Here is a 26,990-nt window from a genome sequence, read left to right as displayed (position 1 = left end):
AAATAACATCCAACCTAACTACTAGCACAATTATAATTGAAAGAAAACTAGAAAAGCAAAATTCCAAATACTACTAAATCCCAAACATGACCTAAGTCTTTCTAGAAACAAAAAGCACGCTATTCAGTGTTAACACTCATCATTTGACAACAAATTTGAGGGTGTAGAAGTAGAAGCAACAAATTAAAATTTTAAGTCTTACCTTTTAACTATGATATATCTACAGAAATAATCTCTCATTGGCATCGAGCATTAGTGTCGTTGACTTCACCAAAAAAAATTTTCTAATACGAAACGTAAGTTGTGAAAGCTAACTAAGATAATGTGTCTAACCACAACTCGCACATGTGTTTGTTTAGGATCCAATCATTTAAACATCTTGATGTTTTTTTCGTTGTCATATGTTTTTTTTTATTATTGTTTTTTTAAAATGAATAACTAACTAACAACATCCTTTGAAAGGGGTTCCTAAATTCGAATTCTGACAATGACCTAAAAAGTTTATTCTCTCGTGTGTTGAATGAATATAACATTATAAAGGTCTCATCTCCAAATGTTTTTGACAGAATTTAAACTCGCATGCCTCCAGATTTTAAAAGATTGTTTCTTGTATAAATAGCTGGGAAGTCTTATCTTTTGTGTAACAATCTATAAGAACAAAAGACCGTTCCGTTTGTAACTTTTTTCTTTTTACCTACAAAGTGCACTTATATATACTATATAGTATACAAATTAATAAAGTTACAAAAGCACTTTTAGCGTGTAGTGTAAACGCCAAAAAAAAAATAAAAATATTTTGTTTGTTTCCGTCATGATTTAACTTTCTTGCTACAAATTTTCTTTAGTGATTGTATGTTTAGAAGCCACTCGAATAAACAAGCATTTGCAATTTTTGCATTATATAAAGCAAATATTATCTCATAATTAAATTTATTTTCTAATCCATTTCTTCCTCTCATAGTTAAATTTATTTTCTAATATTATAATATATGTTTCATAAAGACTTTGTTTGAAAAGTATTAAATTTGAAAGGGGACAAAAATCAAAAAAGCATTAAATGATCGATAGTGGTCCTTGAAAACTTGGTTGTAGATAAACACATTGGGTAATGTTCAAAAAAAAAAAAAAGATAAACACATTGGCTGCTTAATTAATTTCTAGAAGCAAAATTTACCCTAAAATAGTAATGTATATGACATTTGCATGTGACATCAATTCCCATTTTCGTCTTACGGTCTTACCCATCTCTCAATCATTTTCCCTCAACCAACAAAGTATTATATAATGTTTTACAAACTTGTTGATTACTAATTTACTAGATCATTCACGTTGGGGTACTGGGGGAGTTTTTTTTCAAATTGGTAAAATGAGAAAAACTATTTACCAAATTAGTATAGTTTTAAAGATATTTATTAAATTAGTATGGTTTTAAAAAAAGTTTTGGACTTATTTCACCCAAATTATCTTCCATCTAAATTACAATATAATACCTATATCATATATATCTACCTATTTGATTTCACCTAAATTATCCTCATCCCGTTAAATTTGAATTTTATATCCTTAACCAAAACCTTCAACTAAACAAATTTATTTCGATAGGGGCATAACCTTAAGCTTTTAACAAATCTATAACATTTGGTCAAAAAGTTGGAAGTAAATTCAAGCTTTATATTTATATCATCCGCTTTTAACATTTAACAAAATTGTGGTCTGTTAATTATATCATCAGTCAATGAAGCTATTTGATATTATCGGTTTCTTTTATAATAATTTTTGTTATTTTGATGTCAATATTTACAAGAGATAACAAGTAATAATTTTTATAAAAAGACGAACTTTTGTGATATCAATAGATTCAGTCATTCAACTTTAACCCATCTAAGTTTCACCTATATTATCTTCATTCCAGTTAAGTTGAATTTTGCATGCTTAAAAAAGATTTGCTTCCACTTCTGAAAATCTGATTATCAGTTCAAGGTTTATAAAAGCTTGCATTAACATGTAATATTTAATCTTGAGATGATGGTATAATAAAATAAGTCATAATCGATTAATCCTTATATGTAATAGTACAAAAGAATTTCTATCTACTTATTGTAAATCTTTTTAATAAAAATCATGTTAAAATATGTTTTAACCCATAATAGTAAATATTTTTGAAACTATACTAATTTAGTAAATAATTTTTTCCACTACACTAATTTAGGAAAAAACTCGGTACCGGAGTATATAACTAATTATCACTAGTCTTAATTAATGTTACATCAATTAAATATATCAGTATTTTTTTTTCTCTACTATATGTTTTTCATAATATCTTTAACTCATCACTAATCAACTACTAGCATGACACCTGTCACTATTTTAAATATACTTTTTTACTTTTTTTATGACCATTTGAGAGTGAAAAAAAAGGCTCATCGATAGCACCAAGTATCCTTAATCACAAGTCGGATCACGAGTCTCACGCAGTGGTTTCAGCTCGTGGTCAAGACAAATGAGCGAGACACGAGTTTCTTTTGTCGCCAATGATGTTAGTCATTTGTATTAATTTAATAGTGATTTTTGTTCTATTGGTATCAATATTGTGAATAAAAATCCTGACTTCCGTAGATGAAAACGAAACCCTGACATTCGTGGTCGTAGGATGTATTAAATCTTCATTATTGATATCAATTGTGTTAGACTGTTAGTAATACTTTATCAACTTTATAGCATTTCACCTAGTCAACAAAACAAACCACTAATGTAATTAAGGTATGCACTCAAGCGATACTAACAAGCTAAAATTTAGTTATTAATCTGTTGGTCAAGCTTGATTTGCTTAACTTTGCCACCACCATCACCACAACAAATAAATCTTCTAATTTTGTTCTTAACAAATTCACAAAATTTCTCTCAAATTTACAATTAATAACTAATAATACTAAATATTTCTCCAAAAAAAACCATAAGAAAAAATAAATAAACCAAGAAAATGTGAAGCTAAAGTTGTATAATTATGCACAAATCCTCCCCCATCATCCATAACAAGATGTCCTCTATATTCATGATAAACACTAATCTTGTAGACCGAAAAAAGGAGCTAACCCGAGCTCAGTTCGTCAATTCTTAAGGGCCATTCTGAACTTGGTGTCGTGGACGACTGTGATGTTGTGTACGACTGGCCCATCTTGGTCAATGGGCTAGAATTCGAGCTATTGGTTAGCCCTTGAGACATAAGAGCCCGAGCATTTAAAAATGGGGGTTGATGAGGGACTGGGATTTGCCTGTCTCCACTCTTTGTGGTCAAAAACACAACCACCTCCTCCATTGATGGCCTTAAAGCTGCAGATGCTTGTGTGCACATAAGCCCGATTTGAAGCACTTCTAACGCTTCTTGCTCGGGAAAATCACCATTGAGTAAAGGATCAATTGCTTCAGCTACAACGCCTTCTTTATATAACTTCCATACCTATATGTAACGTCAAAAGATATATAACACAATGGGCTGGGGTTATATTTTTAGAAATGGAGTGAAGTTATTAGACTCACTGTTTGCAAAAGGGAGCCGGCATCTTCTACAAAGGCGTTATTTCTTTTGCCACACGCAATCTCAAGAACCACAACTCCAAAACTGAAAACATCCGCTTTTTCAGTTAGTTGTCCGCGAACTATGTATTCAGGTGCCATATATCCCCTGATATAACAAAAAAAAAAGAGTTATTGACAGTTTGAGTTTGAACTTGAACCATCATACAAGCAAAAAAGTAGTAAAAAAATTGATTTTGGACAAAGAACATGTACATTGATTTATCTTTCTGTGTTATTCTAATTTTACCATTAGTCCAAAATTGATATTTTCCTCAAAATAGTCATTTTCTTACAAAATTTTGTGAGACATCATTGGTTTGCAAAAAAAAAAAAACCCTTTAAATCATATATTTTATGATTTTCTTACAAAGTTCCAGCAATGCCAGTGGTAAGATGACTCCGATCAGCCCCAAAAGTCCTGACGAGCCCAAAATCCGCAATCTTTGGATTAAAATCTTTGTCAAGAAGAATGTTGCTGCTCTTGATGTCCCGATGGATGATTCTTACATGACACCCTCCATGAAGATATGCTAGACCTTCAGCTGTCCCAAGGATCACCCCCATCCTTTGCTTCCAACTGAGAACTTGTACTTTATCCTTGTCTGCAAACAATAGATGTGTTAAAGCATATGAGGTGAACTCCCTGATAAATACTATACATTGCGAGCTAATGATAATTCCCACCCGGTTTTATGTTAATCTAGAAGGTTTTTGGACTAGTCTACTGCTTTTGGCTTGGTACATTACATTTGGTATCAAACGGGTAGCCGTTCAACGTATAGTAAGTTGGACTTAAAGATATATGATTTTAAGTTGATGCGTAAAAAGTTTAGCGTGAAAATTGGATAACTACATCAAAAGTAGTAGTTTAAGAATAGGAAATTACCGAAAAGGAAATGATCAAGGCTCTTGTTTGGAACATACTCATAGACCAACAGACTTTCTGGCCCTTCGATACTACAAGCCAAAAGCTTGATAAGGTTCTTGTGTTCAATTGCACTTATCAGATTGACTTCATTAAAGAATTCATCGACCCACTGTCTTGTATTGAAAAACAATCTTTTCACAGCTACAACATCTCCATTAGGAAGAGTTCCTTTGTAGACAGACCCTGCTCCTCCTTGGCCTAATTTATTCGAGATATCAAAGTAGTTTGTTGCTTTCTCCAGTGTTTCATACTTGTACTTCAATCCAGACTTGTTAAACGAATTAGAAAGTTGACCCATGTTTTTCTTTTCTGTAAATGCAAATCAAGTTTTTAGTTACTTGGGTCAATGGTATTTCTAATTTTCTTAATATTCAGTTGAGTGTTAAAATTTAAGTTCACCTTCTCGGCGCTTAGAAATTCTTATATATGCTGCATAACCAGCAAAGGATGAGATCATAAGGAAGGCAACTGAAGCCAAGACAACAGCTACTTTGGCTCCTGGACTAGAAATCGCTGGAATAGAAAAACATAAGTTAAACTTAAAATTATACGCCTCATACAATAAACTGCAAGTAATCAACACATATATACATTCATGCCATAAGTCCTGTAATAAAATGCAAATTTTCTGTTCATATAAACGATTACATTCATAGGAAAACTATGTTCAAGGACTTCCTAAGCAGCCTTTGCCATAATGGGTCGCTTTCACTCAAATTCAACATGACATTATGTATCATTATCATTGTGTTGAAAACTTGTAAACAGGTTTGATATTATAAGATATGCCTATTAGGATTGATTTAGAATATAATTCATAATCAAATTTTATATGCCAAATTGATTTACCAAACACCACACCATAAAAAAAGGCAAGAACAGATGGACTAAAGACTAAAAGTCAACAAAATAACTTTAAAGATATCTTGTAAGTAGGTAGTTCACAAAATAAACCTATAGATATACCCAAGTTTTGAGTGGAGTTGGAGATTAAAAAAAAAAAAGAAAAAAGAAGGAAACATCCTTGCACATGGAAGTCCAATGAGTAGACATCCCAACTAATGCCATATTAGACCAAATAACACAGAGTTTGACTTTCAAGAATTAGATCAAAAAAATAATTACATTTGTAAGTTCCTTTATTTTGCAGTAACTTGTTAAGGATTAGTTTAAAAACAGATGAAAGAAGACATCCATGGCCTTCTGATATTGAATATGAAAATTACAATGTTTGACCTTTCAATTTGGATGTATGAATCAACATCCTAAAAAGTCAAAAAAACAAGTATAAGGGTATAATATTTTGAAATTTTGGACTCACTTGAGAATCTTTGGCACCACTTGTCACGAAAACCAAAAGATAATCAAGGACTTCAATCAATACGACTTTTCAACAAAAAACTTGCACATTATTTTCCATTTCTAAGTTGGTCATCATACTAAAAAATGGGTACGGAAAACCATTCAAATTTGTATAAAACTTTTAAATGAAACCATATAGATTCATCATCATATCATCATGTTAAGTTTATCAAAACATTAATATGCCCAACATTGTAAAGTAAAAAAACAAAATGATGAACATGTTTAAAAAAGGAAACTTCTAAGCATTGGGATCACAACAAAATGCACACAATCATCACAAACACAAAAGCACACATGGAGTCCACTAAAAATCAACAAACACAAAAACCCACACCTAAACTTCTAAAAGTTAAAAACCCAAAATTTCTAACAAAACTCACATAATCATGATTAAAAAAAAAACACCACATAAAAATCCCGACTTCGTGACTGTTTCAAGCAACCGAATTCAAAAATTAAGTAAAAGTATTAAGAAAACAACAAAAGGATAGAATGAAATACCTGAACTACCCCCACCTCCTTCATCATCATTATGATAAAACTTCTGTGTAGAATATCTCAAAAAACAACCAGCATTCATAGCCCTTCCATCTCTACTTGGGACACAAGTTTTGACTTCATTTTTAGCTTTTTCCAAACAAGTCCTACACCCATCATTACTTAAACTCTCCCAACATTGAGCCAATCCGTACACCCCACCAAGTTCCATCACACTAAACCCACTATTATTCAAAGCCACTTCCGTCATATTTTCAACCAACCCCCTTACACTTTGATTAAATTCATTAAACCCCCCTCTAAAATCACTCCAATCATTATCACTCCTTAAATTCGAACTACAATTTTTCGTATCCGTATTTGGGTCAACAGCTTCTTGAAAAAAACTATGATTATCGTACCTTACAAAACACCCATCTAAAAAAATCCTTCCAGAAGTACGAGGTAAACACGCCGGTACGGCCGTACGGCTGACGGCGTAACAAACAAGACAATCCGTACGAGAAAGATCTTCGTGACATTGGACTAATGCATAAAAACTAAAAGTTGAGTTATTTGATGATGGAATATTTGTTATATTTGTTGTTGCGAAATTGTTGTTGGAATTGTTGAGATTGCTCGACAGCTGTTCCATGGCTTGAACAAAAGTTGGGATGTAAGTTGGGGTGGTCGGACTGCCGGTGCCGCAGGTGACGTTGCTGGCGGTGGTGACACGTGGATCGGAAGTTACGGCGGGTGGGATTAGAGATAGATTGATCAAGATGATTAAAAGGGTTATTAAGTTTAAGATGTGGGAATACATTTTTTTTGGTTTTTTGGGATTTTGATGAAATGTTTTTTTTTTTTTTTTGGTGTGTGTGTGTGTGTTTTTTTTTGTGGGGTGTGTTTTTTGTGGGGTGTGTTTTTATAAATGATGAAAGGGATTTTAATTTTGGTGAAAATGTGAAGAAAATTGTAGGGGGTGATATAGTCAAAGGTTTTGAGCAGATTTCACACGCTTTTTCCTGTCTCAAAGAAGTGTTTTATTTTTGTTTTTAAGATGCATATATACACACTTACACATGGATGGAGTATAGACAACCATCATCATCATTGGTAGCCAAGCAAAGGGGCAAACTATGGTATAATATTTCTTTTTGAATATTGATTGGTATGTTTTAACTTTTAAATAGTATTTTTTTTTAAAATAAAAAATAAAAATTTATATTTTATAGCCATCCAAAAATATACGGTAACTTGTAATATTTTTAAATCTAGTCTAATGATCAATCATCAATAAATGAATTGGTATATGACGAAAATGTTTTAAGTTCAGATATTGATATGAGCAAAACGTTTTGTGATTTTTTCATTATAACTTTTCCCTTAAATTGAAGTTGGGTTATGTGTTAACTCAAATTTGCAATTTTAAAAAAATTAAAAATAAAATCTGGTCTAATGAATATAATTTAATTATGTTGTTTATAAAAACAAATTTAATAAATAGAAAATCAATAAAAAAAATTTATCGTAATAGAATAAAGTTAAGGGGTTTGCTAAATACAACCCTAAGGTGCATAAATTATTTGTACCATTACCATGAAAATCAGGGGCGGACTTTTAATATGGAAGGTACAAATTTTTTTATGCACGTTAAATACAGCCCTAAGGGCTGTATTTAGCATTTCCCTAAAGTTAATAATAACAAACTTATTTGAACTAGAAAAACATTATTATTTTGTATCACTACAATAAATGTAAAAGAATATAGAAAAGATTTCTACAATCATATTTAACTATAGATATCTTGTTTCTTTCCTTAAGGCATTCGTAATTATTTACTTTTAATATCTTTACATATCATTTTCCACTTATTAGCAAAAAATACTGAGTATATGGTAAGAAGGCACGAACAAAGATAATCGTATAACACACTAATTATGATAATCAAATGCAAATGAAGTCAAAACAGTTCAAAAATTAAAATACTAGATATTATTAAAAATCATTTTTACATATTATTTTCTCTTCTTAGTCTTCTACTACATACACATGTCAAAAACTTACTATAAATTATCAAAAATCATGAAAAAGTAAAAATAGATTATAGTCCAAGTAGTTTGTTAATTAAAGTTTTGCGTATGATTATTAGTTAGATTGGAAAAATATTTTACTGTAACATTAACCAAAACTAATGGTTTCTAATGATATAAACACGAGAATAGTCTTATTATGTGGATGGAGATAAATTTACAAGTTTTTGTAATTCATAACAGATGTATATATTATCAATTGTATAAAATACGTATTGTTATGGATGACTCAATGTAAATTCATCACTTCCTTTGTTATGCAGATAAACTATGAGAGTATGAGTCATATGCTATGGATTTTTATTGAAAACGAAAAAATGATACCAACTTGTAATTTTTCTTAACGATTACAAGAGTTTTTCTTTTCAACAATATTTCTCACATATGAAGTAATATTTTTTTTAACTAACACACCAGTGAAAATGATACATGTGAAAAAGTTGGGATGGAGTTAATTTGGGTTTGGATCAAAATGGAAATAAAATCGAATAAAAAATAATAATATGAATGTGAATATAAGACGCGTTCAGTTAAGGAAAATATTTTCACTTTTCATATTGGAAAACTATTTGTAAATGGCTTAATATGGATATTACTTTTCACTTTGATCATGTCGATCTCATTCAATTTGTAAACAACATGACTAAAGTTAAGGTTACTAAGGATATTGTTATTACAATTATATTTACCATTTGGTGGGAGCTTTGGAAGTTTAGGAATGATGTTGCATTTAATCCATTTAAGAGAATGAACAACGTACTAGTTGAAACCATAGTTAGTCTCTCTTACTTTTGGTTCCGTTATTGTAACACCCCGAGCTAGGCTCGAAATGTCACTGAAAAGATATAATGTATACATGGGATTATCGTAGAATATGAACTATATGAATAAAAGGGATTCAGTGAATCCAACATCAATAATCAAGTATAAAATGCATAAAAAAAATAGAGCGAATGAATCCTGGATCCATGTAAGTCCAAGTCCAGGTCCTAGCACAAGCCTCAATCGATCATCATGTCTTGGATTCACAAGTTTACCTAAAAAGTGTACTAAACAAGGTCAACACTAGGTTGGTGAGTTCGTAGGAGAGAATGACAAGGATCTAATGCCAAAGCCATTCACAATATGAACAAGGTTAATAAGCAAGGAACACACTTACAATAAGTCCTTAAAAGGCACAAGAATTCAATTTAGGTTGGCTCGTAGCACAACCTAGTCCCACATGTATCCATTGCACAAACTATACAATAGCTAGAACACGTATAATGCACAAGAACACAGAATGCCGACATCAACAAGTATCTATCAAGTTCTAAAAATTCAAACATGTTCATCAATGTCCCTCAATTGTTCTCATGTCATTCAATTGTCATCAAGTACGTATAGTACCCGTTTATTGTCATCAAGTACGTATAGTACCCGTTTATTGCACTTGCACACATTGCCCCTCAATTGTCCTCCATATTGTCATCATGTACGTATAGTACCCGTTCATTGTCATCAAGTACGTATAGTACCCGTTTATTGCACTTGCACACATTGTCCCTAAATCGTCCCCATATCATCAAGTTCATCTTGTCGATCAACTCAACCAAACACAATGCACATACACTTCACACGACTATACATTTAAGGAATCTTAGATGCTTATATATAAGGTCACCTGCAGCCTTCCCACCACATTTGCAACTCATTAAATGTATCATCGTCTTCCATGTATGTACAACTATCCTAATCATAAATAAACCAATATACTCATTCAATCTATAAACCAATCAATGTCTCCATATGTACCATGTCCATCAATAACCCTCACACGTGTATTCACATAATAAACTACATTAAGGTATTTAGAATACGCATAGTAAGCAAGAATAAGTAATAATAATATCAACAAGTATCCTAACATGTCCTATGTTTTCACGCCTGCACACATCGTCCGTCAATTGTCCTCTTGTCCTTCATAATGTCATCACCCAAAACACTCAAACATATGCACAATCAAGAAAATCAAGCGTATGCACAATTGAACTATGTCACAAATCAAGGTAAACATATAATTGCATAATCAAGCAAGTCAACACACAAAAGTTGTACACTTTTCAGCCCGAATCTCAATTGAGTAGGGAGCTACGAAACTCACCTTGATTCAGCAACAACAAGTTAAGATCAAGCTATGAATGTCCAACAATCATCAAATGTCCACAACCTAACAATATAAGTCACAATACAAGCCATGGTCAATACTAGTTATACTATACCATAATTTCCTCAAAGGTGTTTTAGAAGTGATTGAGAACGTTTAAACGACCAATGAAGAGTTTTGGTAAAACACGGTTCAATGACTTAGCACAAAAGTTCGATGTGAAAATCAAAGTGTTTGGAAATAAGTTTTAACAATTTTATTGACCTGATATAAGACTAGTATGTAAGTATTGGTCCACGAAAATTCAACCGATGATCGAACGGAAAGTGCACAAAAAGATAGAGAAAGAGCAGACGATGTTGAAAACATCTTCCGCCCTTTCTTCAGAACGTCCGCCCCCCAGATTTCAGCATCCACCCCTGCAGATTCGAACCTAAACCCATTTTTGTTTAAAATTGATCAACCAAACGCATAAACGGAGATTCAATCTTTACCACAACTCACCACAAGTATCAAAGAGTGTAAACATCATCTATTTTCACAAACCCACTTCCTAAATCAAAAACCCTTCTTTCAAAACCTAATTGAAACCCTAATTGACCCAAAACCATTTTTGAACCCAAATGGACCAAGAATTCTTATGATTGGACTATGAAAAATGTTTACAAACATAAAATGATGAATTAAGGATGAGTTTCACTTACCAAAAGCTTCCATAAATGCTCAAATCCGAAATTGACCCATTTGAAGAGTTTTCTTGCACCTTTGACTACTCAAATTTTGATATGATGCAAAGGAGATATAATAGATGATGTTTCTAGCACTAATCTAACTGGAAACCATAATCTTGGTGTAAGAATCTTAGAGAGAGAGACATTTGTGTGTGTGTGTGTGTGTGTGTGTGTTTTGTTCTTGCAAGAAGAAAGAAAAAAAAAAGATAAGGGGAGGAATGAATTGATGGGTGAAAAATAAGGAAGTTAGTTGGGTGATAGGTCATGAGTTTGACCCATGGAGGATCCATTTCATGTTTCTAACTAGATTAAATGTCATCTAGCACCGTAAAGCAAATTAATCTAAATGTCATCTCAAGATGTAAATTCGATTAGCACTAACAATGATATCGACTAGCACATAAGTCCCAAATTAAACGATAAATTGATCTATATGAACACATTGCACTTAAATGAACTCCAAATTGCACTTGAACTATATTGGTCAATTCAATAGTTATTCAAATTGTACATGTGGTCAAACGGTCAAAGTCACAATTGTTACAGTTATAGACGCAAAAAGACTACGATTGGATGAGACGTTTGGATCAACAATTCTTTACTTGCTTTTTAAGCTCCTGGTTATGTTAGTTTGATTGTAATTCACAATAATTTATATGATAATAATTGTTGTATACTACATTTGTATTCTTGTATTTTGGCCTTTAATCCGGCGTGGACGTATCAAAGTCGAGGTGTTATTCATTTATGATTTATCCGTTCTGCCTTTAAAAAAATAGTCTTACGGGGAAGACAATATCTAAATAATTTAATCAAACACAATAAGTATAAGGTGCATGTAAAACGATGTACGACAACAAATTATCTTGTGTATAATTAAATTTGTTGAATAAAAAAACTATATATGATTTTAAAATTCATATATATGATTACGCACCTTATCTTTGAAGTTCGCAAGCTTTTAAATATATGCATATGCATATAATATAAAAGAGTTAGCATTAAAATATTTACATAAACAGCTAACAGTTACATGACTAGATCGAACATTCTTTAACTAGAAAATACTTAACATTAATTTCGTGGCGAGGAAGTGCGGAGATTCTGTAAATCAAAAATCAATCATAATAACATTTAAATAATGCCGAAATGGTATTGTATTGCATGCTATAACTGCAAAGAAAAGCAATCGATATGTAGTATGTAGCTAGTAAGCTTGAGTGCTTGACTACGTAGAGTAAGAGGATCATCTATATGTACGTAGGCCTCTATATAGATTTTCATGGTTTTTCATTTTTGAAAATGTTGAAAAATGAAAATATGTAATATTTTTATTTAGTATTTTTAAAGTATTTTACCTACGTTACTTTCTTAACATTTATTAGAGTTAAGTGCAAAAATTGTCTATGTGGTATTCGGTTTTTGCAGTTTACATTGTCGTCGTTAAGTTAACGCAAAGATCCTCCTCGTGGTTTGCATTTCGTCCCTGACGTTATAACTTTGTCGTCAACCCCCCTCACATGTGAGTCACGTGTGGGACATTTTCATCTTTTCGCACATCTTCACCTTCACCAAACTACAAACCTATGAGTCTTTTAGAGTTGAGTACACAAATCGCCCTTGTGGTTTTTTGTTTTCACAATTTTCCCTAAATCAAAAACCTATATATATATATATATATATACCTACATATGATGATTTAGTCAATTACCTCCAAATGCAAACAGATACATATGAAGATCTGCTCATCTCCCCATCTAATATGAATTATATATATATGGTAACACTCCGGTAAAACACTTTTAAAATAAGAATGGTGAGAACACTTAAAAACACCATTTTGATGCATTAAAAGTCCATAAAACTAACATAGTGCATAACTAATTATCATTATTTAAGTGACATTGATCCGTCAAAATCGAAAAAAATCCCGTTTTTTTGTTGGATGCATCATTTTGAAGAATATGCATCCAAGATGGATGCACAAACAAAAAACATGATTTTCTTGATTTTGACATGCTAATATGTCGTTAAACACTTAAATAATCATAATTAGTTATACACTGTGTTAGTTTATGGACTTTTAATGCATCAAAATGTAGTTTTTAAGTGTTCTCAAATGAGAACCAATAAATTAAAATGAAAACAAATGAGAACACTTAAAAACTACATTTTGATGCATTAAAAGTCCATAAAACTGACATAGTGCAAAACTAATTATCATTATTTAAGTATTTAACAACACATTGATCCGTCAAATAAAAAAAATCGCGTTTTTTGTTGGATGCATCATTTTGATGAATATGCATCCAATATGGATGCACAAAACAAAAAACGTGATTTTTTCGATTTTGACGGATCAATGTGTTGTTAAACACTTAAATAATGGTAACTAGTTAAACATTATGTTAGTTTTATAGACTTTTAATGCATCAAAATGATGTTTTTAAGTGTCCTCACCGTTCTTATTTTAAAAGTGTTCTTACCGGAGTGTTACCCTTGTAATAGATATATATATATATATATATATATATATATATTTGATAGTCCATATGACTTTTCGGCGACGGGCCCACCGGAAAATCATGTGTAAGTTACACATGTATAAGTTAACTTACACATGATTTTCCGGCGACGCGGTGGCCGGAAAATCATGTTGGTGGTCGGAGTTAACTTACACATGTGTAAGTTACATAAACTTTTTTTGGACTTTTTTTAGGTGGACTCATTTTATCTTTCCCCTATATATATATATATATATATATATATATATATAGAGAGAGAGAGGGTTAGGTATTGTAAAACAAGTATTAAAGTAAAACAAATAAGACAAGATTTTGACCCTTAGATTATGATTAAATTGATGCACAAGGAATCACAAAACAATTGATACACAATGACTTTTATGATGCACGGTGATTTTCAGTGTAAAGAAACTTATTGTTTTATTTGTTTTACTTTAATACTTATTTTATTTTACCTAAAACCTATATATATATATTATATATATATATATATATATATATATATATATATATTGTAATAGATACAAAATGCAAAAACGAGATTGATTTAATATAAATTTCCATTCGACGTCTTGTAATTTAATATATAAATTTATGTTATTTTCAATACTTGTCATACTAATTAAATTGTTCAAATTTGATTTGAAATAACAAATCAATCTCGAACTCGCTACGACTCATCTTCGATCTACAAATACAAAATACTTATATCTTAAAAAAATGGTAATTTGGATAAAAATCTCGTAATCCCAGGCTAGTGTAGTGTTCAGGTGATATTCAACCACTTAATAATCCCCTAATTATCGCAAATTTTCCTTTAATAAAACTAGAACCCAAGTCTCCTGAAAAGTGACAGCTAGTGGCCACTGAGATATTTCTCTCTGGTTAAATCGCAAATCCTAATAATGGAGTGAGAAAACATGCATTGTTAATTTAGTTGTTATTATAGGCACTTGTATTACGATTTCTTAGGGCTAGTATCTATTATTTACAATGGATTATATGCACGGTGACGGTACTATACAATCGAATCAAATTTATTTGTTACTCGTATAGTTTTAGCTAATTAACGAGAAAATCATCCAAGTTATTGTTTTAATAAGTGGTGTGTGTAAATCCATTTTCAAATATATCATTATTCTATGAAATTCAACCAAACCGGCCGTAAACCTCTGATATGACATCTGAACGATGTAGCAATTTGTATGAACGACGCTATATCAATTTCGATACATACAATAACAAAAACTTTAAATCAAGCACATACTATGGGTATGTTTGGCAAAATTAGCTGATAGTTGGAAGCTGATAGCTGATAGCTGGAAACTGGTAGTTGTAGTTGAAAGTTAATAGTTGAAGCTTTTTGTATATATTTTCATGTTTGGCAGAATAGCTGTAACTTTTACCAATATATATAAAATGACAAAAATAGACATGCATCAAGTATAAAATACTCATAGTAATATTGTGCTGTTAATATTTTATATTATTCTGATAAATTATATTACTCTCTGTATAATGATTTATACTTAAGAAAAAAAGCATAATTTTTAACATATACAATGATAGCATGTTTAAGCTTGAATCTTATACGTGTTACGCACTCGACCCTACTTCCCATTTACATTCTTACAATCCTAATATATCTAACAATAAAATATAAAATATATATTAATAAATCTCGAAGGCTAGCTGATCACGGTCAAACATCATCCATATTACTTGGCTAATAAATATTGATGGATATATAAGTAATTTTGTAACTCAAAAGCTTCCAGCTTTGTTAAACGCTAAGGATAGTAGCGTTGAGAAAACTAGCTTTTTCATCAAATTTAAAAGCTGGAAGCTTCTTTAACTAAACGAGACTTTTTATTAATATGGAGCTTTTTCCTAAAAGCTTGAAGCCCTAAAAGCTCCTTGTCAAACACACCCTATATATTTAATAAATTTAATATAAATTTTATACATTTCCAAGTATTTAGCCTTTTAATAAAACACAATATAATCGATCAATTTATGGTACAATCATAATTAGTAGTGAGAAAATTACACTTGGGTGGTTTAAAAGTCAAAAGTTTAAACATTTTTATTTTGTCGGGATCATATCATTTTGCACGGTGCATGTATTAAGCACCATATATCTATGGTTGAAGCATCTTGATTACTCCATACACTAATGACTTTCATAACACAACTACGTACAAAGAAAAACATGCAATATATAGTATAGTCTTCATACGTACATATTCCAATAAAACTCTGAAAGCATATAATTAGTGTCGTAAATAGAAAATGATTATTTAAATTTGAAAATGGAGAAAGAATGGTGCTTGTGTATTTTTCAGCATGATAATGATGTAGCTCATAAGTCTCCAATATTTAAAGGACTGGACAATTAAGTAACTCTCGTAAGTCTCCAGTATTAAAGACTTGTGCGTTTACTTTGATTTTGATATTATCAGATTATCCGGAACGCTATATGGACATGTTACAAAGTTAGACATTATATATATTTATATACCCCAACTTTTTGTAATGAAAAAAAAAATCCCACTTTCATTCAAGTTCTTATGATTAATTAAGATATATGTGTGAAAACTACTAGTCGTGAAACGAAACAAATTACCGAATTACGAGTACTTGGTATATTCTTTGGGTGAATTTTTGTGATGTGACTTGACATGTTTATAAGGCCTAAGCCAACCGAGGACACTTTCCTTCCTCTTTTCCTCACTGCCACATCGGTTTTTTCTCTCCTAAATCACCTCTTCCTTACTCACTATCAACCTCATCTGTTCTTCACCTCTTACTCAACGTATTCTTCCTCAACTTTTATTTTATTTTAATATATCAATATAAAAAACACAAAGTTAATTTTATTTATAAAAAAACATTACATTAAATAAAAACACATTAAATTAATTTAAAAAAAAACAGAAAACAAATTAAATCTAGAAAATAAAAAACCAACACGATACATAAATAAATAAATAAAAGACAACTTATTATTATTTAAAAAAAAATTCAAAGTTGACGTTGTTGTGCAGGCAAGTGACAGATGTGTTTGATTAGAGCGCCTCAAAGACGGTGGTGCGTCACTCGATCACGTAACTCCCCCATCATACGTTACTGTGTTCCCACTCGTTGGTCCCAAGTTCGAACTGGCCTCTCCTCCGGAATTAACTCCAAATCGATTGGACTAATTGCACGACCGTTATAATCAACAACCATGTTGTGCAAAATCACACAACTGTACAGCATACGCTTAATTTTGTTGATGCTCAATGGACGCGCTCCCTGAGTTAGGATATGGAAACGACCTTGAAGCACCCCGAATGCACGCTCTACGTCTTTCTTTGCAGCTTTTTGATAGCGCTTGAACTTTGTGGTCTTAGGGTCCATGGGACACTTGAAAGACTTCACGAGTGTAGACCATTTAGGATAAATGTCGTGGGCTAGATAATACCCCTTTGTAAACTGCTCGCCGTTAGCGGTAAAGTTGACCACCGGAGCTCTATCTTCAAGGAATTGGTCGAACAAGTCAGATTCATTGAGTAAGTTTATGTCGTTGTTCGAACCGGCTGGTCCAAAGTAAGCATTCCAAATCCATAAATCATATGAAGCAACAGCTTCAAACATGATTGTGGGGTGTCCTTTTTCGCCACGAGTGTATTGGCCTTGCCATGCGGTGGGGAAGTTTCTCTACGGCAAGTGCATACAATCAACGCTGCCGGTTTTCTCAGTCACACGATTAACATCTTTTTGGGTCAGTTTTCTCATATACTCATTGTGATACAATTGAAGGATGCACTTACAAAAGTTGTTCAAAGCATCGTTTGACTTTGTCGACCCATTCCCAAATACTCATCTAGTTGGTCGGCGGAAGCACCGTACGCCAGCTGGCGTACAACGGAAGTACATTTTTGAAAAAAGTTTAGAATGGGAACACCCGCAACATCGAAAGGGGGATTGTGAAAGTATTTAAAGTGACTCGGTAATGGTTATATGGCGTGAAAGGTTTGTATGTCCTTCACTATACGGATAAACATTTCCTTGGGCATTCGAAAACGCCTGCGAATAAAAAAAAAGCAGGAAAAACGGGTTCTGAGGCAAAGTAATGATTATAAAGATGGGTTGCCGCATCGGCATGGTTTCTGGGCATGTATCTTCTTGGTGCTCTTGGCATTCTGGAACTCTCGGCCTCGGTATCTTCTTCTTCTTCTACAAAATTAAGAAATGTGTTCAACATTTGTGGATCTATAAAATACCGTTGAATGTAGGTTGTGGAATCTTCGTTGGAACTTGACATTTTTGTTGTATGAAATGGATGATTGATTTATATTTGTATGTGTTTGTGTGTATTTTTTGGAATGAAAAAGAATGAAGTGAATGGAGTTGTTTATATAGAGATGTAAAATAGAAAAAAACAAAAACAAAAAAAATCAAAAAAAAAAAAAAAAAACTAGCAACAGCTAGTTTTTAAAAAAAAAAGGTTTTTGGTTGTTTTTTCGGACCCACAAGAGCCGCTCCCCCTCGTCGACCGTGTTCCACCCATTGACACAAGGCTATTGATGAGCCCATGGACACCGCGCTGCCAATGGAGCCCTTCGTCGACACGCGTGAGGAAGAGCCAACGAAGAGCCGTTGGCGGAGGCCTAATGATTGTGTGTTGTGCATTGTTTGACCCAAACATGTAGATACTGTTGTCAACTCTGTTTTTAATGTGCGAGTATATTATATTATTAGATTATACTTATGAGTTGTACGGTGAATAATAGTTATCATAAAAAATAATTAAACCCATTCGTCTTTATTGACAAAACGTTTTTACATTTTCGTTGAATTAAAATAGGTAAAAATAATTATTATAAAGGTAATATAAATATGAGAAATGGTTAATCCTCATAATTAAATGGTCTAATAAACCTTTTAATAATATGATTGTTACATTTATAAAAATTAAAGGATGACATGAAAGACAATTAGTAGAGAATACTTGTTAATTAATTATTATGGTATTAGAAAGATTACTAAAAGGATAAATCATTTCTCGATCAATAAATAGAATTATGTTTCAGAGTCTACCTAACACAATATGATTTGATTCGTAGTAGTAACGATAGCTGTTTTAGCTTGACACGTTCAACCATTTTGTACTTCTAACGATTGCTTAAAGGAAAAACACTTATCACTATAATAAAAAAAATTAATTAAGTGGCATTGAAAATGTACAAATAAAATAATAAGCTTAAGATTTGAGTGGAAGGAAACTAATATGTTAATTAATGAACCTAATTACCTAAACCATACAATGAACGTGAATTTTGAATTTTGAGGTTAGTTTCCACATTAGTTTATAGATGACAAATAAAGAAAAAACTACCTTGAAAAGTTAAAAATTGGTCATTTATGTGTTCAAACACATGTATACTGGAAAGGACAAATTAAACTTTCTTGCTTTCATAAAACCTAACAATTTCAAAAATATTCATTTAACTATTTCAATTTATCATAATCTATAATGTTGCTCTAAAAATTGCATCACATTATTTTAACACATATATGATCCTATTGTAATTTATTTTCATATAAAAAGGCTAAAGATTTGCCGCATGAGATAAAAAAAAAAGGAGGACAAGCGACTATGTGCGATGTGCCACGCTATACGCATGTGTATTAAAGCGGGCGGTTGAGTATGGATTCCATAAGCTTTGACAAGTCAAGCAGGCTATTTTGTATTCTTGTAACACGGGTGAAGATAATCTCCATAAAGCACTTGATCATGACAATTGACAAGATTTTAGTTCTAATATGTGTTTGCAATGCATATGGTTTATATCAAATTAAATAAAGTTACTATTTAAAAGAGTTTTGCTGGTGATGGTTTTTACTAATATACAGTTACATGCATTAAGAGTTGCATTTTCAAATTATCAATAAAAATTAGATTTTTAGTAATTACTATTCAATGTGTCTATATATTATCAAAAATTTTGTAGTTTAACTAATGCTTTTTACATGTATTTTGTGATAACGTATAATCGTATATATTAGAAAAGAACCCTTGTATTTATATGTATAAAAATGTTAGATAAACGACACTTAGTCACCTAACCTTCACAACACATCACACTTATATATAGGGTTAAGTATCCCGGAATGTAAGTAACTACTTTTTATATTGTGTGTATGCATAAAATTTTTTAAACATTATATGTAAGTATCTCGCTAAATTGAAAACTTAATGTAAAACTTTTACGTTTACCAATCAAAAACTTCTATTTCGCCAGCTCACATAGTTGTCACGTACACAATTTTACATTATGTGTTCAATTTAGCGAGATAATTACATACAATGTTCAAAAATTTTGATGCACACACACAATAGAAAAAGTTGTAAAATTACTTACACTCCGGGATACTTAACCCTTATAAATGTTAGAGTTAATGACACAAGTCGTCCATGTGGTTTATCTAAATAGTCATGTTTCGTCCTTTATAATCAAAAACTTCAAGGACAGTCCTTTATAGCAGAATAAGGTTCACATTTGGTCCTTTGACTTGTTGATTGTCATCTCATCTTCGTTAACACCCTCACGTGTTTCTCACGTGAGGGGTATTCATGGCATTTTCATAAATAAAGGACCATCGGTGATATTTTTTCACTCTAATGAAAAAAACCTTAAATTTTCTCAATTCTCTAAAATCAAAGAATTCTCACAAATTGAAAAAAAAAAGAAGAAGAAAAGCAGATGTCTCCACCCTCTCCAAATTAAAATAAAATACCAAACCTACCTGATCTCCAGTTATGAACTCCATCGGTCCATTTATAACTAAATACAAATCTAAATATATACACACACAACCAATCGAAGATATATATATATATACACACATTTCAATCGAAGACATATATACACACACACACAAGACCATCGCCATGGTCAAATACGGTGACCGGAAAAAACCCACGACGAGAATAATAAAAAGGATTGTTGAGGACAACAGTCGGAGGAGAGCGATACTCACCATGAGATCCGGCCAGTATCGGCGGCACCATCACCAGATCCGGCCATCTCTTTAGATCGATAATCATTGAAAGAAGAGGATGGGGATAACGTTTAGATCGACCGATGTTTGCTCATTGGATCGATCAATAGATGTTGGGGTTTTTCTATTTAGCGGCATGTCATGACCAACATCCAATCTAACGGTTTTGGCGGGGCTGCTTGTCTTCTGCCGCCACCCCTTGATGCAGTTGATCAGAATCTTAGGTTGGTAGCACCACACTAATAATCTTTGTTTTTTTTAATCAAGTTTGAGTTTGTGTGGGTTATATTTTTAGTTAACAATGACAGATTAGTTTCTTTGTTTAATGGATGTGTTATAAGATTTCATTGGATACTTTGGTGGTTTCATAGCATCACACCCACACACCTATATGTTTTGGTATTTGATAGGAAAAAAAAAAGTGTGTCATAATCTCATAGATATAAATATACTAATATAATGGATTGTGTTTGATATAAATAAATTTGAATATAGATGTTGAAGTGGTAATTGGTTTATGATTTAGATTTAGAATTTGGCTTTGGAGGTAGGAGAAGGAGAAAAGAATGAAAAGATATCAGTAAAGGTCCTTTAGTCATGGAAAAGACATGAATACCCCTCACTTGAGGGTGTTAACGAAGATGAGATAACGGTCAACAAGTCAAAGACCAAACGTGAACTTTATCCTCCTATAAAGGACTGTCCTTGAGGTTTTTGATTATAAAGGACGAAACATGACTATTTAGATAAAGCACATGGACGACTTACGTCATTAACTCTAAATATTAATACAACAATGCATTGAGATCTCCAAGTTGATCCAACTTTAGTTGATCTAACTTTAAAGGTAAAGTTGGATCAACTTTAATCATTGGATTTAATCTAATGGTCAATATTTAAACATCAAATTTTAATTTTAATTAATGAAGTTAATCTAATGGTTAAAATTGATCAAACTTTACTCACTTTGATAATATAATGCAATATAAGTCACTAAACTATATAAAACATACACGAATCTACATAATGGATTAACTTTGACAGGGACGTGAACTAATCTGATAATGTGGTGGCGATGTGTTTTTTTATTTAAAATTAAACTTATGGACATTTATAGCTAAATGAATAATATAGGACCAGTGTTATATGCATGAACTATATGAAAAACTATTTATTAAAAAAGTTGTGACTCCTTATAAATAATGTTGTATTTGTCCACATTTTTATTTAGTGTGAATAAATTAAAAAATTTGTTATGCTTTTATGTGTGTAAAAATTTGTAGAACTAAAAGTGTGTAGAAATTTATAATAAAAAGTGTGTATATATAAAAGTTCACACTTTTTAGTGTGGACTTTCATAATTATTTTGTAAAGAAACGGCTATCTACACACATCAACTGTTCCCCATTTTACATAAAACGTCGCGTTTGGCCTGTGTGTAGATAGTAAAGCTATAAGGAGAATTACACGTCGTTTGACACACATGTCAGTCATTTCCCCGTTTTAGGTACTGTTTAACCTAATACGGAGCGTTTTATGTAAAACGGTACCTAAAACGAGAGAATGACTGACATGTGTGTCAGACCACGTGTAATTCTCCTTATTGTTTATATTATCTACACCACACCGACCAAACACGGCGTTTTATATAAAACGGGGCGATAAATGAGGCGTTTTACATAAAACGGGGCGTTTAAGATGTGTTTTTATGAATAGTTGACGGTTTATCTATAGTATCACTCTTTTGATGGGGTGTTACGAAATAATTATGGAAGTTTACACTAAAAAGTGTGTGTGTACTACACACTTTTTAGTGTAGATAAATTTCTACACACTTTTAGTTCTACTTATTTATAGACATAAAAGAGTGACAAAATGATACGACTCATAATCTCCAGCAAATAATAATATAGATAAATATTCTATTATTGAGATATATATTATATTTTAGATTTAGATATGTTTGAATATCTTATTATTATTATTATTATTATTGTTATTATTATTATATTTAGTTTCTTTAATTAATAATAGCTTGTTAACTAAGCTATAGAATTAATATAAATAGAGGATTAAGGCTATAACTTTAAGGTGTGGAATATTATTCCAAAAGTCTAGTGTTCTTATTTAGTTAATGTGGGAGTTTAATGGTTCTTGAATAACAGCTTATTCTTTCTTATTGTTCTTATCATTTGATACAAGCCATTGGTTCGTATCACAAAATTTTTAATTTGTTATTAACTAAAAGTGTGAACAAATGCAACATTATTTGTGATGTATGAACTGGACAAAAGTTTGAATTTAGTAATTTTTAACTATCTTTATTAGATAATGCTTTAAAATTTTGTTCACCCAGAAAGTTGAAAATTTGCACTTTTATCTACTCATAGATGTACTGGTCCATCAAATTTTGGCATGAAAATTGTCACACTTCTAATGAAAAGTAACTATTTATAAATTACTTAGAGATTCTAGATGAAGGGGACTAAAGAGCAACCTTTTGGAAGAAAAGTTAAAAGAAAATTTGTTCTATCACGCACAAGAAAGTTACGCTCATTCATGACGTTAATTGTGTATGTCAATACGTAATGATGACTAATGAACTGTAATAATCGTGTTCTTTATTGATTGCGGCTTGAAAAGTTTGGTCTTTTTACCTTGTTAAATGGTGTTGATAACTATACCAGGCTACCAGCTTTACATTACACGCTGGAGGTTTTTGATATTTAAGACATGAGAAATTCATAAATAAAGTTTTTTAGTAAAGCAGGTTTGAGTCATAAAGAGAAGACAAAGTTTTATCCCAGTTATCTTGCTTTCGGACGGTTTAGTTGGTGGTTTCTCCTCCTACTAGGTATTGGAGGTGAGAGTCTCTCTAGCGCAGACCCGGTTAAGATAACGTATGTTACACCCTCCCTCTTGTGCGAGTAATATATCCACACCTTTAAAAAAAACAAAAAAAAATCCTCTAGCAAGTCGAAAGTTCGGTTCGTTTGTTTTCGTTATTAATGTAATTTTTATTTTTAATGTTTTTGTATTTCTATTTAATTAAATGTCTCTTCTTTTTTATAATATGTTTTTTTTTTTTTTTTAATTTAATAGTAGGTTTAAAACCTTATGTCTTCTTTAAACACTTTCTTGAGAACCAAAAAATACATGATTTTCGTGTTCAAGTATTTTTATTTTTGGTATTTTTCTTGTCACTGTTATATATGAGTAGTATACAAACTTTTGGCGATTGGACATTTATTCATTTGCACATTATCTCTTCCACAAAGGATATGTCGAATGAAGATCAATTCCAAGGGTTCCGGTATATATATTTTACAGAGTAAGTTTCCTTTGATAGGAATATCTTTATATTGAATGCTCGATCTTGTCTCTAGCGAACAAGAATAACCAAAACATCACATATTAAGAAATGTTCATAAATGGACTAATTAGTCGAATTCATGAATCAACTACTTGTCTCTCTAAACAATCAAATATGACCTAATTAACATACTACATAGGTATAAGGAAAAAGGGAATTTTGCTTGCTAGATCATGTGTGATATCGACCTTTTTTTCCTTGATAATTAACCTTAGACTAGGCAAAAAAACAAACTCCATGTTAACAACATGTGCTTTAAGCAACTGTTTGTTATGTGAAGCCTCATGTAGTCATGTGTGGTGGTGAATGTAGTTTTCAAGTAACCGATTTGCACGCATGGTTGTTTACTTACAATGAGATAATCGAATGGTCGAACATGATATCTTAAAGTGGAAAGTTCGTTTCAAAGTTAACACCACTTTGCGACGGACAAAAGATGTTTACATATATGGTTTAGATTACAATTCAATCTTCAATTATATTCTAATCTTCTAATATGAGTGTTTTGATTTTTCATGACTAAAACATTTGTATTAGAAGTAATAAAATTTTGAATGTTAAAATCAAGCCTAAACTCTAATTATTAGACGTTCGATGTAGTATATCTCGCATTTGCAAGGCTAATGAAAAACTGTAATGAATTACTCCTTTAAAATCATTTGTTAGTAGGAGCTTTTGCTTTCTTAAAACAAGTTCGGTGAAAATGTGAAATAGGCTTTTCAATTTTCATCTGACAGGTTCATTGATATGTGTCCATTGGGCTTTTGAAGCCCAAAGCTTATAGCACAATACTGTATATTGGATTATGAACATGAGTGCATAATTGCATCTTGCATGTAAAGCTCACATATGGATGTTTTTTTAATTAGATTGAGGTCTAGTTTGTTTAGGACTTAATAAAATTAATAAAAACAAATTTAATTTATTAAGTCAATCAAACATGTTTTTTTTAGACTTAATAAACAAAAATAACTATATTAATTTAATTCATACAAATCCAATATTATGTATACATTCAGTCATTTTATTAATTTAGCCACTTATTAATGGATAAATAAACAAACAAACCATGACTCTAAATAATCACAAGATATGTAAAAGTTAAAGAAGGTTTTTAATTACATGCACTAATGTTTGTGTTGTTCTTTTATACCTTAGAAATCACATTAAAATTTAGCAGAACTTAATAGGTTAAACTGTGTTAACTTAAATAGACTTCAATTTTTTTTATTTTTTTTTGTATGCAATGCAAAACAAATTATCATATAAACTAATTTCTTTGCAATTTGTTTTATTTACTTTACTTCTAGAACTTAAATCTTGCCATCCTATAAGTCGAGCAGTTTTGAAGTAGACATTCCTTGTTGCTTGTGATAGTCATGGCCATAATGTCGAAAAATGAGATCGTATTCTCGGTTATTTGTGATAGTCCAGTATGAGATGCTACATGCCCCTTGTGGATTTAACCTTGGTTGCACCCGGTAAGATGTATACTAGTTGTCAAAGATGAGACTAAACATGTCATTAAATCAAATAGTGATCTAAGGAGCAAGGGTGTAATGCCAATGTTTTGGCAAATTGGCAAATTTTGAACCAATAAAATGTTACCACGTGTCCAAGCTAATTTCTTGCCAATATTTACCGATTCTTACCAAAATGTAGGGTATAAAAGGAAAGCATTGCCAATTTGCCGATTAAAAAGTATGATCTATATCTATATTTAATTATTATATATATATATATATACTCACATCACGCCCTCCTCACCTCTCATTTTTTTTGTCTTCTTCTTCTAATCTTTTTCTTTTTCGTATTCTGCCGATCGATGCTTCCTTTTTCTTCCTTTGCCAAAATCCACACAAGTACACAACCACCATTAGATTTATGTTATTAATATATACAAATAATATAGACGTTGAAGATGGTGAATATGGCGAAAAAACCCATATGGCTTACTGGAAAAACTCACCGGAAAAGATGGGGAATACGGCGGTGGGTCTCATCATCTCTTTATCTCTCTCTCTCGGAAAAGATGCTGTAATCTCACATGGAAAAACAAGTCAAATGAGTCGCCGGAAACGAAGTCGTAGTCGGAAAATATGCTGTATATATATATATGTTTGTGTAAGTATATATATATATATATAAGTTAATGTTTTTTTTGTTTGTTTACATAACCCACCCAACGTTCACTTGCATCGGTCAAATATGGCCGATTAGATGTGCCGATGAGCCGAGCCGATAGTTGCCGATACATATGCTATAGTTTTGCCGATGAGCCGATTGTTGCCGATGGACTTGCTCGATACTTTTTGCCGACTACACCCGCCGATGAGCCGGGCCGATAGTTGCCGATACATATGCTATAGTTTTGCCGATGAGCCGATTGTTGCCGATGGACTTGCCCGATACTTTTTGCCGATTACACCCTTGTTCCTAAGTCGCATGGAGTCACAAATTAGCTCGACACGTATGGTGGGCCTTACATGATATTAGCCAAAACCTTCTTAAGATATTAGCCAAAACGTATGGTGGGCCTTACATGATTTAAATATTTTTACAAATTAACTTGTTACATAAAATGCATAAAATCTTAGTTACATTTATGACAAAATGTTCAAAGTTAGTTTATTATATGGGGAAAAGAATATAAGGCTGTTAGACATTTAAATTGGGTGAAAAACTCCTCACATATCTTTTTTTAAACCATAAAAATTAGTGGGTCA

At 31.7% G+C, this 26,990-nt stretch overlaps 1 protein-coding gene across 1 annotated transcript; it reads right to left on the bottom strand.

Moving 5' to 3' along the window:
- Positions 1-2,776: 2,776 nt before the first annotated feature.
- Positions 2,777-7,376, bottom strand: LOC122588711 (cysteine-rich receptor-like protein kinase 42). The gene is made up of 6 exons (XM_043760881.1): positions 6,371-7,376; positions 4,904-5,017; positions 4,463-4,813; positions 3,944-4,178; positions 3,538-3,682; positions 2,777-3,457 (listed from the first exon to the last, which is right to left on the bottom strand). Exons 1-6 carry the CDS (start codon positions 7,167-7,169, stop codon positions 3,089-3,091), a joined length of 2,013 nt encoding a protein of 670 aa, XP_043616816.1. The 5' UTR covers positions 7,170-7,376; the 3' UTR covers positions 2,777-3,088.
- Positions 7,377-26,990: the final 19,614 nt, after the last annotated feature.

This window comes from Erigeron canadensis, chromosome 2, assembly GCF_010389155.1.
Source record: "Erigeron canadensis isolate Cc75 chromosome 2, C_canadensis_v1, whole genome shotgun sequence".
In the NCBI taxonomy this organism is placed as follows: Eukaryota; Viridiplantae; Streptophyta; class Magnoliopsida; order Asterales; family Asteraceae; genus Erigeron; species Erigeron canadensis.
The sequence above is the reverse complement of the archived record's forward strand: the minus strand, read 5'-3'. Positions and strand labels throughout refer to the sequence as shown.

Bases quoted from the DNA above. Each gene is read 5' to 3' on its own strand.
- LOC122588711 (XM_043760881.1), bottom strand. From the start codon at position 7,169: ATGTATTCCCACATCTTAAACTTAATAACCCTTTTAATCATCTTGATC. The intron at 4,179-4,462 runs GTAATTTCCTAT...TATTGTTTGCAG, and splicing joins CCTTGATCATTTCCTTTTCG to ACAAGGATAAAGTACAAGTT. The intron at 3,458-3,537 runs GTGAGTCTAATA...CGTTACATATAG, and splicing joins CCGGCTCCCTTTTGCAAACA to GTATGGAAGTTATATAAAGA.